Source organism: Hypanus sabinus, chromosome 5, assembly GCF_030144855.1.
Source record: "Hypanus sabinus isolate sHypSab1 chromosome 5, sHypSab1.hap1, whole genome shotgun sequence".
NCBI lineage: Eukaryota > Metazoa > Chordata > Chondrichthyes > Myliobatiformes > Dasyatidae > Hypanus > Hypanus sabinus.
The window spans coordinates 146174924-146191915 of NC_082710.1; the positions used below are offsets into that span (position 1 = coordinate 146174924).

General features: G+C 41.8%; 1 protein-coding gene across 4 annotated transcripts in view; it reads right to left on the reverse strand.

The window, feature by feature from the left end:
• Positions 1-16992, reverse strand: part of naa50 (N-alpha-acetyltransferase 50, NatE catalytic subunit) — a 50924-nt gene that overhangs the window by 7723 nt on the left and 26209 nt on the right. For all 4 annotated transcript variants that reach the window (XM_059970559.1, XM_059970560.1, XM_059970561.1 and 1 more), the window contains exons 3-4: positions 15241-15360; positions 13596-13662 (exon numbers count right to left, since the gene is read on the reverse strand). In XM_059970559.1, coding sequence (XP_059826542.1) covers positions 13596-13662; positions 15241-15360 — 187 coding nt within the window. The remainder of the gene's footprint in view (positions 1-13595; positions 13663-15240; positions 15361-16992) is intronic.

Sequence of the window (16992 nt, forward strand, 5' to 3'; positions counted from 1 at the left end):
TGCAAAGTAACAGAGCATGAGGTTATTGTTACCTCGGCCCAGCCAATTAAACAATCCCCTTATCGGATGAATTTGGAAAAGAGCAAGCTAGTGGAGAAAGAAATTGAGCATATGCTAGCTGCTGGTATCATTCGTGAATCTTCCTCTGCATGGGCATCTCCACTGTTGTACCGAAACCGGACGGTAGTATAAGATTCTATACAGATTACAGAGAGGTGAATGCCATCACACAAACAGATGCTTATCCTATCCCCAGGGTGGAAGATTGAATTGATAAAGTGGGTAAAGCGAGATACATCACCAAGATTGACCTGCTAAAGGGATACTGGTGTGTTCCTTTAATGGACAGGGCTCGAGAAATTTCAGCCTTCATCACCTCATCTGAGTTCTACAAATACAATGTCTTGCCGTTTGGAATGAAAAATGCGCCAGGGACATTTCAGAGGATGATTGATGCCGTGATTAAAGGGTTAACAAACACAAAGGCTTATATTGACGATGTAGTAGTTTGGAGTGACACTTCGGATGAGCACACTGAGGCTGTAGAAAAACTGTTTAAAAGAATGTCTGCAGCCCATCTCACAGTGAACCTCGCAAAGAGTGAGTTTGGCCATGCCACAATAACGTACCTGGGATATGTGGTAGGACAGGGGCAGTTGGCTCCTGTGCAGGCTAAAGTACAGGCCATTTCCGAGGTTCCTGTCCCAACAAATAAGAGGGCACTGAGAAGGTTTTTGGGCATGGTGGGGTACTATCAAAAATTTTGTAAGAACTTTGCAGATATTGCCCTACCACTTACAAAACTCCTACGGAAGGAGGAAAAATTTGAGTGGAGCAGTCCTGGTCAGGAAGCTTTTGAGAAGTTGAAAACCATATTGTGCCACCACCCTGTGTTAAAAGCACCTGACCTTTTTAAACCTTTCTCCCTGGCGACTGATGCAAGTGATGAGGCTGCAGGGGCAGTCCTACTGCAGAAAGCAGGGGATGGAGTGGAACACCCAGTAGCGTTATCTCTCCCGAAAGTTCAATGTGCATCAGAGAAATTACTACACTGTGGAAAAAGAATTGTTGGCACTTATCCTAGCGAAACAGCATTTTGAGGTCTACATTTGTTCAGTACAGAGACCATTAATTGTTTATACTGATCACAACCCCTTGGTATTTTTGGCTAACGTGAAAAATAAAAATAGGAGGTTACTAAGTTGGAGTCTGTTGTTACAGGAATTCGATATTGAAATACAACATGTAAAGGGGAGTGACAATGTAATTGCTGATTGTTTATCTAGATATTAAGTTGAATGTGTATCAGTTTGATTTTTGTAGTTAAGACTACTTCTGTATTTTGTTAAACTCTGTAATTAACCATATAACAATCACAGCACGGAAACAGGCCATCTCGGCCCTCCTAGACCGTGCCGAACTCTTAATCTCACCTAGTCCCACCTACCCGCACTCAGCCCATAACCCTCCACTCCTTTCCTGTCCATATACCAATCCAATTTTACCTTAAATGACACAACTGAACTGGCCTCTACTACTTCTACAGGAAGCTCATTCCACACACCTATCACTCTCTGAGTAAAGAAATACCCCGTGTTTCCCTTAAACTTCTGCCCCCTAACTCTCAAATCATGTCCTCTCGTTTGAATCTCCCCTACTCTCAATGGAAACAGCCTGTTCACGTCAACTCTATCTATCCCTCTCAAAATTATAAATACCTCGATCAAATCCCCCCTCAACCTTCTACGCTCCAATGAATAGAGACCTAACTTGTTCAACCTTTCTCTGTAACTTAAGTGCTGAAACCCAGGTAACATCCTAGTAAATTGTCTCTGCACTCTCTCTAATTTATTGATATCTTTCCTATAATTCGGTGACCAGAACTGTACACAATATTCCAAATTTGGCCTTACCAATGCCTTGTACAATTTTAACATTACATCCCAACTTCTGTACTCAATGCTCTAATTTATAAAGGCCAGCATTCCAAAAGCCTTCTTCACCACCCTATCTACATGAGACTCCACCTTCAGGGAACTATGCACTGTTATTCCTAGATCTCTCTGTTCCACTGTATTCCTCAATGCCCTACCATTTACCCTGTATGTTCTATTTGGATTATTCCTGCCAAAATGTAGAACCTCACACTTCTCAGCATTAAACTCCATCTGCCAACGTTCAGCCCATTCTTCTAACCGGCATAAATCTCCCTGCAAGCTTTGAAAACCCACCTCATTATCCACAACACCTCCTACCTCAGTATCATCGGCATACTTACTAATCCAATTTACCACCCCATCATCCAGATCATTTATGTATATTACAAACAACATTGGGCCCAAAACAGATCCCTGAGGCACCCCGCTAGTCACTGGCCTCCATCCCGATAAACAATAATCCACCACTACTCTCTGGCATCTCCCATCTAGCCACTGTTGAATCCATTTTATTACTCCAGCGTTAATACCTAATGACTGAACCTTCTTAACTAACTTTCCATGTGGAACTTTGTCAAAGGCCTTGCTGAAGTCCATATAGACTACATCCACTGCCTTACCCTCGTCAACATTCCTCGTAACTTCTTCAAAAAAATCAATAAGGTTTGTCAAACATGACCTTCCACGTACAAATCCATGCTGGCTACTCCTAATCAGATCCTGTCTATCCAGATAATTATAAACACTATCTCTAAGTATACTTTCCATTAATTTACCCACCACTGATGTCAAACTGACAGGTCTATAATTGCTAGGCTTACTTCTAGAACCCTTTTTAAACAATGGAACCACATGAGCAATACGCCAATCCTCTGGCACAATCCCCGTTTCTAATGACATCTGAAAGATCTCCCTAAGAGCTCCTGCTATCTCTACACAAACTTCCCTCAAGGTCCTGGGGAATATCCTGTCAGTACCCGGAGATTTATCCACTTTTAAATTTCTTAAAAGCGCCAGTACTTCCACCTCTTTAATTGTCATAGGTTCCATAACTTCCTTACTTGTTTCCCACACCTTACACAATTCAATATCCTTCTCCTTAGTGAATACCGAAGAGAAGAAATCGTTCAAAATCTCTCCCATCTCCCTCGGCTCCACACATAGCTGACCACCCTGATTCTCTAAGGGACCAATTTTATCCCTCACTATCCTCTTGCTTTTAATATAACTGTAGAAACCTTTCGGATTTACTTTCACCATATTTGCCAAACCAACCTCGTATCTTCTTTTAGCTTTTCTAATCTCTTTCTTAAGATTCCTTTTACATTCTTTATACTCCTCGAGCAATTCCTTTACTCCATGCTGCCTATATCTATTGTAGACATCCCTCTTTTTCCGAACCAAATTTCTAATATCCCTTGAAAACCATGGTGCTTTCAAACCTTTAACCTTTCCTTTCAACCTAACAGGAACATAAAGATTCTGTACCCTCATAATTTCACCCTTAAATGACCTCCATTTCTCTATTACATCCTTCCCATAAAACAACTTGACCCAATCCACTCTCTCTAAATCCCTTCGCATCTCCTCAAAGTTAGCCTTTCTCCAATCAAAAATCTCAACTCTCGGTCCAGTCCTGTCCTTCTCCATAATTATATTGAAGCTAATGCTATTGTGATCACTGGACCCGAAGTGCTCCCCAACACATACATCTGTCAGCTGACCTATCACATTCCTTAACAGGAGATCCAACACTGCCCCATCTCTAGTCGGTACTTCTATGTATTGTTGCAAAAAATTATCCTGCACACATTTCACAAACTCTAAACCATCCAGCCCTTTTACAGAATGAGCTTCCCAATCTACGTGTGGAAAATTAAAATCTTCCACAATCACCACCTTGTGTTTACTACAAATATCTGCTATCTCCTTACACATTTGCTTTTCCAATTCACGCTCCCCATTAGGTAGCCTATAAAACACCCCTATCAGTGTTACTACACCTTTCCCATTCCTCAATTCCACCCAAATAGTCTCCCGAGAGGAGCTCTCTAATCTATCCTTCCAAAGCACCGCCATAAGATTTTCTTGGACAAGCAATGCAACACCTCCTCCTCTGGCCCCTCCTACTCTATCACACCTGAATCATATTGTGTAATATGCTGTATTAGTTAATTTTCACCTTGGTGAAAATTCCCAGAAGGATGGGGGTGTTATGAGTGATGAACTGATCTGATGGACAATGAGGTGCAGAGTTACCCACTTTTCCCCCCACCCCTGAGAATCACGAACCATTACTGTTGCTATGCTGCTCATGAGAGAGAGAGAGATGAAAAACATGCAAGAACAACTGCTACAGATAAGAGAGGGGAGAGAGACTTGTTGATTTACTGTATTATGACTTCTGCAAGGGTTATTTATCTACCATTTGGCTCATTAACATTCCTCAGTGGACTGCAGGAGTGGGCTGGTTTGATGGACACAGTCATTCAAAATTGATTGATAGCTGAGATCCCGTTAGTAGGGATAAAAGACAGGTCTGGAAAGACGCCCTTCAGACACACCAGTGGACACTGATTGAGTGTTGGAACCCACAGTAAAGGTGGGGGCATCGGAGACCGAACCAAGAGATCAGTCAGTTAAACTCACAGTGTTACGGCAGGGCTGCTGGGGACTTGTGTGTGTGTCCACTCATGCCAGAGTGACAAGTCCACCACAGAAGAACAGTCTAGCTGAATGACAGAGGGGTCATAACTGAATGGCCACAACGACACGACGGATTAAGAAAGGAGTAAAGGGTTTGCCTGCCGCAACAGCTGCTGTTACATCTTGCTCTCTCTCTCTCCCCCCAACGATTACAACACAACAACCATAACTACCTCAGCACTCATGAACTGAACTTTATACTTTTCTATGACAATTCATTTACCCCTAGACATCGATAGAGCATGTTTATTATTGCTTATTATTATTCCTACACTTTTAGGTTTATTATTGCTAACTTGTGTTATCTATATATTTGTATTATTGGTATTGATTTGCTTATTTTACTAATAAACACTTTTGAATATAGTACCACCAGACTCCAACAGATTCTTCTTTCTCTGCTGGCCAGACACCCAGTTATGGGGTACGTAACACTGTAATTAAAAAGTATTTCAAAAACCAAAAAAAAAAGGTTGAAAATACTCAGAAGATTGGGCAGTATTCACAAGAAAAGATATAGTTTCAAAATTTCAGGTTAACATGTTTCACAGATAGAAAAGTTATTGGCCCAAATCTCAAAAAACAGCATTTCATTTGCTGTTAAGCATTTTGGTGGCTTCATCATGAATCTCTTAATTTAAAAGGAATGTGCATGTATTGTGGGCATCACTGGTTCTATGCCCATTCTGCCAATCCACAGTTGCCCCAAGTTCTGCTGAGTTCTCTGCATGCCTTTAATGGGTCACTTCAGAAAGCAATGGCAAGATATGTCAATGAAGGATTGGGATTGGCCTGATCTGATAGAGATAGCACTTCCCCCCCCCCCCCCCACCCCGCATGAACACAGGGACCAGTTGGGTTTTTACATCTACCCAGACCATTATTTCATAATTCTCACTCCACCAAAGATGGGCTGAAATATAAATTTGAAGTACATTATAGATGGAAGAGTGATGAAAGAAATCAATTTAATACTATGAAGCTTCTAATCTAGAAATGAGAAGGTTGGAGCTCAGTTTTGATAGCCCTGAAAAATACTCAACTGTGGCACTGGGGTAAAATATAGTTACAGTGTAATCTAGATAACAGAGTGAAGTGAGGCACAATTTCCTAAAGAAATTCTCACTTGACTTTGATTCCATTAATGCATTGGTGTGAGCGTTAATGCAAATCTATATTAACACACACAAAATGCTGGAGGAACTCATTAGGCTAGGTAGCACCTATGGAAAAAGAGTACAGTCGACATTTAAGACCAAGACCCTCCTGCTGAAGGGTCTCAGCCCGAAACGTCGACTATACTCTTTTCCATAGATGCTGCCTGGACTGCTGAGTTCCTCCAGCATTTTGCAAGTGTTGCTTGGATTTCCAGCATCTGCAGATTTTATCATGTTTCCAATCTATATTAAACTGGTCAGGCGTGAATACATCACTATGTTGCTGCCCAGAGGTCAGTTTTTCATTTTGGAACAGTATATAAAGATCTTGGAGGGCTTACTGCAAGTTGCCTCAGATCATGTTAAGTGTTAGGGGATTCCCACAGCACACTTAATTGACACCTCCAACTGCAGTGTGGCTGCAAGCCATTGAGTCAAACTTCAGGAAGAGATTATGCCCTTGTTTATAGAAATGAAAGCTTCAATAGTAACAAGCTCTCCAAAATATGACCCCAGCCACTTCCCAATTAAAAGCCCTCGTTGTTTATTTAGCTGCTTTGTTTCCCCCCCCCATACCGAGTGTTGCAGAATTGGGCATGCTATTTCTGCCTAATGCGTGGTCAGGCAATTCAAAAAGTTTCTCTCTCCACAGCCCCTCCCACCCCGCAGTCAAAACCAAAGCAACCACACGGGTTAAACCTCCACCCCCCCCCCCCCTTCACCGGGCAAAACCACTGGGATCATACTGAACAGTTGGTAGCCATTTGGTCTTTCAGATCCTTGCCAATCAATAAACTTTCCAGCCAATTATTCACAGCTCAAGACAGCAGCATCTCTCTTGGCAATTTCTGCCATCTTTCTGCTGCTCCCGTCAGACAGGAGGTTACAGAAGCCTGAAGTCCCATGCCAACTAGTTCAGAAACAGATGCATTCCTACAACTCACCTACATATCCCTAATCCTACCTCAACAATGGAACTCTATGGACCATCTCTTGCATTGTCATGGTCTTATCTCTGATTGCTGGTTTGCTTTTTTTTATGTCTGGTTTTGGATAGTTTTTATCTCTTCACTGTGTTATCTAATTTATGTGCATTTGTTCTGTGTGTTGTCTGAATCTAACTGCTTGTGATGCTACTGCAAGCAGGTTTTCCTTCATTCCCACACCTCACCGTACTTCAGCATATGACATGAAACCCAATTTAACAAGACCTATATGTGAACTAAAGGCTCTTACACAGATGGGAAAGTGACACAAGCAAATAGGTGCATTAAGATGGTATTGAATTAAATTGAATTGACCTTATTTCTTACATCCTTCATATACATGAGTAAAATTCTTTACATCTCCATCTAATTTATAATAATTTGTAATAGCATGTACAACAAAACAGTCAATATAGCACAGAAATACAATTGTATCAGCATGAGTTAATCAGTTTGATGGCCTGGTAGAAGCAGCTGTCCCCGAAGCCTGGTGGTCCTGGCTTTTATGCTGCAATAGAGTTTCCCCTTCTACGTGGATTGTCACTTTGTTGCCATGGAGAAGCTTGTGTGGTCCTGAGATCCCGAGAGCGATGCCGTCTGGGGCTATGCTCCTGGTAGGGTCACCCACGGCAGTAAGGTTAAGGGTGAGGTCCCTCACAAAGAACAATCCAACCAAGACCTCAACGGTGGAACAGGCGGACAAAGTTACTTCAAACTCAACAGCTGTGAAAGCGGATGAAGGCTGCAACAAATCCATCAGCTCCAATCGTCGCGGTTTCCATGCCATTGGAATCAGTTGGTTGATTTGTGAAATATCGTGTGCTTCTTGGAGTGCAACATCAAGTACACATTAAACAAGTACACGCACAGGTATCTTTGCTCTGTGGGCCACATCTTCAAGTCTTTCGGCGATCGGGGGGAGGGCGACGGGAGCATACAATGTAATGGCTAGAAGCTCCTAGTCAAGAACCGGCACAGAAATGGTGAATACTTGATTCAGTCCTCAACTTTTGGACAGAAGCAGAGAAGTTGTTTGGTAGCAGTATTCACATCTGAGCAGCCCTATTTACAATCCACTCTGCTCACGCTGCACTGGGAGGGGGCTGGAAAAGGTGCCCTAAAAATAGTCTGCTTCACCCCATCCCATCTGGAAAGCTGCATCCAGAGGGATCATCATCATGCGGTCGAAAAACATCGAGAAGTGAAACTATGAAATTTGGAACCTGGAATATACGATCTCTGATGGATAACCCAAACTCAGACCGACCAGAGAGGAGTTCCTGGCCTTTGTTACCCAGGAACTCCAAAAATTCAACTTTGACATTGTTGCTCTGAGGGAGACCCGCAGAGCTGGATTAGGGCAACTAAAGGAAGAGCAAGGTCAATACACCTTTTTCTGGAAAGGACTTGATCCTGAACAATCGCAGATCCATGGAGTAGGTTTTGCCATCCAAAACAGCCTACTTCAGAAGCTGAAGTAACCACTGAAGTGGAAACTGAGCAACCACTGGGAATCAACGAACATTCTCATGACTCTGCGAATCCAACTCGTCAAGAACCAACAGGCCACCGTCATCAGCGCCTATGCTCCAACCCTGGATGCTGAAGATGAAGTAAAGATGAACTTCTACGCCCAACTTGACCACGTCCATTCCTGTTCCCAACAACGATAAGATCATTCTCTTGGGAGACTTCAATGCCAGAGTCAGGAAAGATCATTGGCTCTGGACTGGAATAATAAGCAAGGAAGGAGTTGGCAAGGTTAATGCCAATAGAACACTCCTCCTCACCAGATATGCTGAACACAACTGGTGATTACAAAAACCGTATTTTGCCAGAAAAACAGGCACAAAGTCTCCTGGCAGCATCCACTCTCCAAACACTGGCACCTCATCAACTACATCATCGTACAATCTCGGGACCAACAAAATGTACTGATAGCAAGAGCTGTTACTGGTGCCGACAAGTGCTGGACAGACCATCGATTCATCTTATCCATCATAAGAACGAAGATTCAGCCCAAAAGGAAACACCAAAATCAGAACACTATTAAGAAATTCAATGTTGACATCCTAAGAGACATCAACCATGTACAGAAGTTCCAACAAAATCTTCAAGAACTGCCTCAACAAATCTCACCATCTGTGGAAGAACAGTGGAATCAATTGAAGAACGCTATCATCACCTCCTAAAAAGAAACAATTGGGTTCAAGATGAAAAAACATCAGGGCTGGTTCGATGATAACGACTAACTACTCCAACAATTCATCAATGAAAAGAAAAGCTTTCATCCCCTTACAAAATGACCAACAATCGGCTACCAAAAGGAAACGCTATCAGGAATGCAAGACTGTAGTCCAGAAGAGCACCCGAAGCCTGAAAAACAATGGTGGAGAAAGAAAGCTCAGGAAATCCAACAACTAGCAGACGCCAATGACACTTGAGGCTTTTTCAACGCAACTAAAGTTATTTTTGGCCCATCCACTCACGGTCAAGCCCCTCTCAAAAGCAAAGATGGTTCAACCATCCTAAACAGCAATGCTGACATCAATTCCAGATGGAAGGAGCACTTTGATCTTCTAAATCAGACCATCTCATTTGACAAGAATATGATTAACAACATCCCAAAACAGCCCGTTGACGACTCCCTAAGCAAAATACCAACACTTGAAGAAGTCAAGGAAGCCATCAAAACCTTGAAAAAAAACAAGGCTGCTGAACTCAATGGAATACCAACAGAAGTCTACAAAATTGTAGGTAAACCACTTCATTACCAACTGCATCAACTTCTCATCAAGATCTGGATATATGAAGACATACCAGCAGACTTTAGAGACTCAGCAATCGTTACCACCTACAAAAGGAAAAGCAATCGATCCGAATGCGGAAACTATCATGGAATTTCCCTGTTAGCAACAGCAGGAAAGATCCTCACCCACATCATGAACAACCGGCTCAAGCCTTTAGCCGAGAAGATCCTTCTGGAGACGGAGACACAAGCCGGTTTTAGACCATCACTTGGGGTAATCGACATGATCTTCACAATGCAACAACTACAAGAAAAATGTCATGAACAACTTCAACCTTTGTACATGGCATTCATCGACCTCACCAAGGCCTTTGACTCGGTATCAAGGGAACTCCTATGGGATGTCCTATCCACCTATGGATGCCCTGAAAAGTACATTCGAATCCAGAGACTCCTCCACGATGGCATGCTTGCCACAGTCATGGTCAGCAACTGTAACTGTGAGCCTTTTCAAGTCAGATCAGGAGTAAAACAGGGATGTGTGATTGCCCCAACTTTGTTCACCATCTTCATTGCAACAATCATCCACATCAAGGACGACCTACCCCCAAGAATCGAAATTGTCTACAGAACAGATGGCAGACTTTTCAATCTTGCCCGTCTCAAGTCCAAAAACACGAGTTCCACGAGTTCCCTCATCAAGTTCCAATACACAGATGACAACAGTGTTGCAGCTCTCTCAGAAAACCACCTACAACAGATTCTGACTGCGTTCAAATGTGCATACACGAAACTTGGACTTACCATCAATTCCAAGAAGACTCAGATCATCTACCAACCGTCACCAACTGAGACAAATCAGATTGAACCAACAATTTAACTTGGCGAAGCAACCCTGGAAAATGTGGATCACTTTCCGTATTTTGGAAGTCACCTCTCCTTCAATGTTGACCTTAATGAGATCCAACATAGTCTTAAATGCGCTGGAACAGCTTTTGGACATCTCCGAACAAGAGTCTTTCATGATCGTGACATCCAGACAGACACCAAAATGTTAACGTACAAAGCAGTGGTGATCCCAACGCTCTTGTATGCATCAGAAACCTGGACAACATACCGACAACATCTGAAGGTACTTGAAAAGTTCCATCAACACTGTCTTCAAAACATCTTAAATATCAGCTGGGAAGATAGAAGATCCAACGTCAGCTTGCTAAATGAAGCAAAAACAAAAAGCCTTGAAGCCTACGTCATTAAGAACCAACTAAGATGGAGCAGTCATATTGCTCGGATGAAAGACAAACATCTGCCAAAACAAATCTTCTACTCCCAGCTTAAAGAAAGCAAACGTAAAAGAGGTGGACAACAGAAGAGATTCAAAGACATCTTAAAAGCCAACATGAAGAAATGTAACAGCGACATCAACAATTGGGAAACCAATGCCGACAGGAAACCATCATCTGAGAAGGAACAGCAACTTTTGAAGCCAACAGATGTGCAGAATTAGAAGAAAAAAGAAGAAAATGGAAAGAGAGGCAGCAACAACCAAAGCCCGATCTGCCAGCTGGAACCACCTGTCCTGAATGCGGAAGAACTTTCAAAGCCACTTGAGAGCCCATAAAAAGATCAACTGAATGAAGACCATCATCCTTGACCTCGAGGGATAGCCACGACAATGACAGTTTCCCGGATGGTAGCAGCTAGAACAGTTTTTGGTTAGGATGACTCAGGTCCCCAAAGATCCTCTGGGCATTTTGTACACACCCATCTCTGTAAATGTCCTGAATAGTGGGAAGCTCACATTTACAGATACACTGGACTAGTGTATCTGTACACAGATACCACTCTCTGCAGAGTCCTGCAATTGAGGGAAGTAGTACAGTTCCCATACCAGGCAGTGATGCAGCCAGTCAAAATGCTCTCAATTGTGACCCTGTAGAAAGATCTTGGGATTTGGGGGCCCATACAAAACTTCCAACAGTCTTAGGTGAAAGAGGCACTGTTGTGCCTTTTCCACCACACAGCTGTTATGTACAGATCACGCAAGATCCTCGATGATGCGGATGTCGAGAAACTTAAAGCTGTTTACCCTCTCAACCCTAGATCCAATGATGTGTCAATAGGGATTAGCCTGTCTCCATTTCTCCTGTAGACCACAACCAGCTTCTTTGTTTTTGCGACATTGAGGGAGAAGTTGTTTTCTTGACATCATTGTCAAGACTTGTCAGAGTTGTCATTGTCAGAGTGATGACTTCTTCTCCGTAAGCTGTCTCATTATTATTTGAGATAAGGCCAATCAATGTAGTATCATCAGCAAATTTAATTAGCAGATTGGAGCTGTAGGTGGCGACACAGTCATGGGTATACAGAGAGTAAAGGAGGGGGCTTAGGACACAGCCATGGAGTACCTGTGTTGAGGGTCAGAGGGGCAGAGGTGAGGGAGCCCACTCTTAACATCTGTCATCAATCTGACAGGAAGGGTGAAGACCAAGGTCTCTGAGCTTCTTGTCAAGCCTGGAGGAAATTATGGTGTTGAATGCTGAACTGTAGTCCAAGAACAGCATTCTCACATAAGCATCCTTTTTCTCCAAATGTGTAAGGACTCCTTCCATGTGAAGTTGTGGCACAGCCTCAGGAAGTTCCTTGGGGGGGGTAAATGGACCAGGGAATTCCAAGAGTCAGTGGGGATATCAGACTTGACAACTTTAGTACATTCTAGGATCTTTTCCAGTATCTGCCCAGTCATCTCTTTCCATAGCAGAGCTTGGAATGTCCATTTTCAGAGCCTAGTTTTGGGAATACACCTCAAGGCCCTGCTAAGATGCCACCCACACTGTAACGTAATTGAACACTGATTTCTTCAATATTTCAATAATTTCTCTTCCCCCCGCCCCCTTCTCTTTCCATTCCCTACTCTGGTTACCCTCTCATACCTTCTCTTCTCACTTGCTCACCACTTCCCTCTGGCTCCTGTCCGCTGTCGCTTTCTTCCATGGTCCACTGTCCTCTTCCATTAGATTCCTTCTGCTTCACCTATCTCCTCCCAGATTTTAACTTCAATATCCTCCCCCCCCATTTACCCACCTTCCCCCTCCCACCTAGTGTCACCTATCATCAGCCAGCTTGTACTCCTTCGCCTTCTGCTTATTCTAGCTTCCACCCCTTTCCTTGCCATACCCAATGAAGGGTCTCAGTCCCAAGTGTTGAATGTTTATTCTCCTCCATAGATGCTGCCTGACTTGCAGAGTTCCTCCAGCATTTTGTGTGTGCTGTCTCTAAAAAATTCTCCAAATTATCTATGAGAATAAGCAAGCCAATTTCTGTATCCTCTCACAGGCTAACATTCCTAGCTCTTAATTATACTCAGCTAGCTCCTTTGGACTGGTACATTGCTACAATCCACAGGACTGGTTTTGGCTATGTGAACAATACCCATAGATAACTCAGGTTGGCGTGGTAGTTTAATGACTTGTGAAACAGTTCATAGCACCAGTGATCAGGTTCAATTCCTGCCATTGTCAGTAAGGAGTTGATACATTCTCCACATGACGCTACTATTTCCTCCCACATTTCAAAGACATGCCGAGTAGTAAGGAGTTAGCAAGTTGTCGGTATGATATGCTGGTGCCAGAGAAATGGTGGCACATATTCAGAAGGTGTCGGTTGTTGATGCAAACGATGCATTTCACTGTGACAAATAAAGCCAGTCTTCGTAATTGCACAACTTACCCATAATTGATCACTTGCTCTATAACTGATCTACTAAAACAAAAATATCCTGCAATGTTCCAAACTTTACATCAGAAAATAAAATTACATTTTAACTTTATAAAAGAAAAGCACAAACACCATAAACATTATAAATATAAAAACCTTGACTCTCAAATTTCACAATGGAAGAATACAACAAGTATTTCTTAATGCTAGCAGCCACTAAGTTGACATATTCTGAGTCTGCAATAGCAATACTCTCTGAATTGCTAATACCCTCGCATAATCTTAAGCGAACTTAACACATGCTGTGAATGAACTGGATTTAAAGAAAATATAAGATACTCACAGATAAATATTGTCGAAGGTCCCATCCTTTTCACAGATGTTTAACACATGATTCAGCATTTTGGTTCCTAAATAAAGGAAAAGGAAGTTACGTGAAGCATAGCTCACATGTTTTGGAATCATAAGTAGCCAGTAACACAACAGGTTACTTGCAAGAACCAAGTGTAGGGAATACTGGTAGAGTAGCATGGGAGATTGAACTTCTGCACTTGGTGCATTCCGGGAAAAAACTAACGAGAATAAAGATGCTGATTGTCTAACTGCTATGGTCATAAAAACATTTCATTTAAATTACATAATGAGTACACCTGCCATTCAAGCTGGTCTACACTTCATTGAAATTGTATCTTTGGAGCTATAAGAGTGAAATGTAAAGACTAGAAATCTTTGGGCACTCCTTACCTTCTAATGCAAAAGGTGGTATTTATGGCTTAATTCAGCAAAACAATTTAAAGTTGGAAATACACCAGTTGTTAATATCAAGCAGGCAATGTTTTTCTTTTATTAGAAGCTGTAATCAGAAATTTAAAATGCCATGACAAAGCAGTTTGGCAGGTTATCACTAGCACAATTTAAGATCCCATCATTCAATGTGAAACAATATCATAAGCACCTTGTTAGTGTTAGCAAGATATGTAAAACTTCCTGCTCTCCATGGAATCTGTCTACCTTGGTAAAGCAGCCAACATAATCAAAAACCTCATCCACCCTATACATTCTCTCTTCTCCCCCTCCCCTCCCAATGGGCAGACAATACACAAACATAAAAGCACGTACCACCAGGCTCAAGGATAGCCTGTATTCCACTGTTATAAGACAATTGAATGGTTCCCTAGTACAATAAGGTGGGCTCGTCACCTTGCAATCTACTTTTTGGGCCCTTGTACCTTGTTGTGTGCCCGCACTGCACCTTCTCTGCATTCTGTTATTGTTCACCCTTATACAACTCAATACACTGTTAGAAAGAATAATTTATATGGCTGGCATTTTTCATTGTACGTCGATACATGTGACAATAATAAACCAATTTAAATGCTTGGTGAAATCAGTTCAATTCCAAAGCAGCACAAATGGCCCCAGTATGGTTTTAAAACAGCCCCAATCCAAAATGCATTTCACTTCAAGATTAATTTTTAGGTTCACAATAGTAAAATTAGAAATTTCAATCTCTACTGACTATAGGGTAAGTACACTCTAGAGTTAAAAAGAACTCTAGTACATTTAACAATATTATCTTCAGCAGGAAAATTTATAGGAACATTGGTGCACAAAGGGGAGACCTTTAGGCTCCAGAAGTTTTTCGGCCAATTGAATCACAGTTTCCCTGAATGTGAATATATAAATAACTTAATTCTTTCCCCTCTAATTCTCTCACCCATACAATAAAATTGTATGCTGATTCCGAAACATCGATAACTCTTTCCTGTCAAACACAGATGCTGCTCACCCGAGTTGCTGCAGCAGATGGCTGATCCAGATTCTAGCATCTGCAATCACTGTTTGTGGGCAAATAAATTCCAGCTTTTTATGCACCTTTAAAGATTGCAAACTCATATCCTGGAAAGAAAACTAACCATGTCTTCACACTGTGATATTAGTCAGTAACTGAGAACTCAGACTAGTGCAATACCCCCCTAAGAGCTTACCTATTCCTAGCCTCCGGTACGGTGCCAGGCATCCCAAGGTCATGATGTACAATCGTTTCTGGTTTTGCGAATGATCCACTCGACAGCACACTGCACCCACTGCAATGTCATTGAAATATGCTGCAAGGCAAAGTGCCATTCAATTTTTTAAATATTTCCACACACGCTACTGTAAAAAATACATAAAATCCCTAAAAAAATTACCCCAAAAGCAAATTTTGTAAACCTATTCCACTTTACAGAGACTAAAATCTGTATCAAGGATTAACTACCTCTCAAATACCAAATTTTTATAAATTCCAAATTTTCCCCACTTAGTTTGATCCGTTTGACTATTGTTTTTGCCTCTCATCTCTCCCAAGGACTATGTAATGAGGATTGTCAAGTGGGAATTCCAAATCTTAATTAGTATGTAGGACCACTCTTCAAAACCCCAGATCTTATAAAATCCCTTTTCAGGAAAATATGTTCTTTATTCAATCTCATCGAGTCCATCTCTGCATCAGAGCCAGAAATGATGTTAAGGCAGAATAAATAAGGAAAGTTGTTGAGAAAGGTGTGCAAATAAATTAGTATTCAAATTACTACAGAAAAGAATTTTGATGATACTGTACAGATGTACATTGGTCAAAGGGCTGGAAATTGGAGGACATAGATTTAAAGTGATCAGCAGAAGAACTTGTGGGGGAATTAAGAATGCTTTCACAGGGAGACCAGTATTGAAGCAGCTGAAACAGGGTTCATTGGATTTTAAGACAATGGGATAAATACGAAAAGTGACATGTCATCATTATAAGGAAAGAAGAGAATGGAATGGGACTGATTGGTGAGCTCTTTCGCAATTTGGGACAGACACATTGGGCTAAATAGCTTCCTGTACATTTTTATTCCAAATCATAAGTGGAAGAAATAGATACTATTACTAACAGGTCGGTTTATAAGGGGAATCACTTGTACAAGAAAAAGCTTGAAGTTCAAATTTATTATCAAAGTACATACAGTATGTTACCATATACAACCCCAAGATTTATTTTCTTGCAGGAATTCAGTTCAAAGTAAAACTTATTATTCAAGTACATACATGTCACATATACAACCCTGAAATTCATTTTCTTGTGGGCAAATTCAGTAAATCCATAACAGAATAACCATAATAGAATCAAAGAAAGAACACACCAACTTAGGAGTTCAATGTGCTAAAGACAACAAACTGTGCAATAAGTATTGATGACAGTAGACAATAGACAATAGGTGCAGAAGTAGACCATTCGGCCCCTCGAGTCTGCACTGCCATTCTGAGATCATGGCTGATTCATTCACTATCAATACCCAGTCCCTGCCTTGTCCCCATATCCCTTGATTCCCCTATCCATCAGATATCTATCCAGCTCCTTCTTGAAAGCATCCAGAGAATTGGCCTCCACCGTCTTCCGAGGCAGTGCATTCCACACCTCCACAACTCTCTGGGAGAAGAAGTTTTTCCTTAACTCTGTCCTAAATGACCTACCCCTTATTCTCAATCCATGCCCTCTGGTACTGGACTCTCCCAACATCTGGAACATATTTCCTGCCTCAATCCTATCAAATCCTTTAATTATCTTAAACGTTTCAATCAGATCCCCTCTCAATCTCCTCAATTCCAGCGTGTACAAGCCCAATCTCTCCAATCTCTCTGCGTAAGACAGCCCTGCCATCCCAGGAATCAACCTAGTGAATCTACGCTGCACTTCCTCAATTGCCAGAATGTCCTTC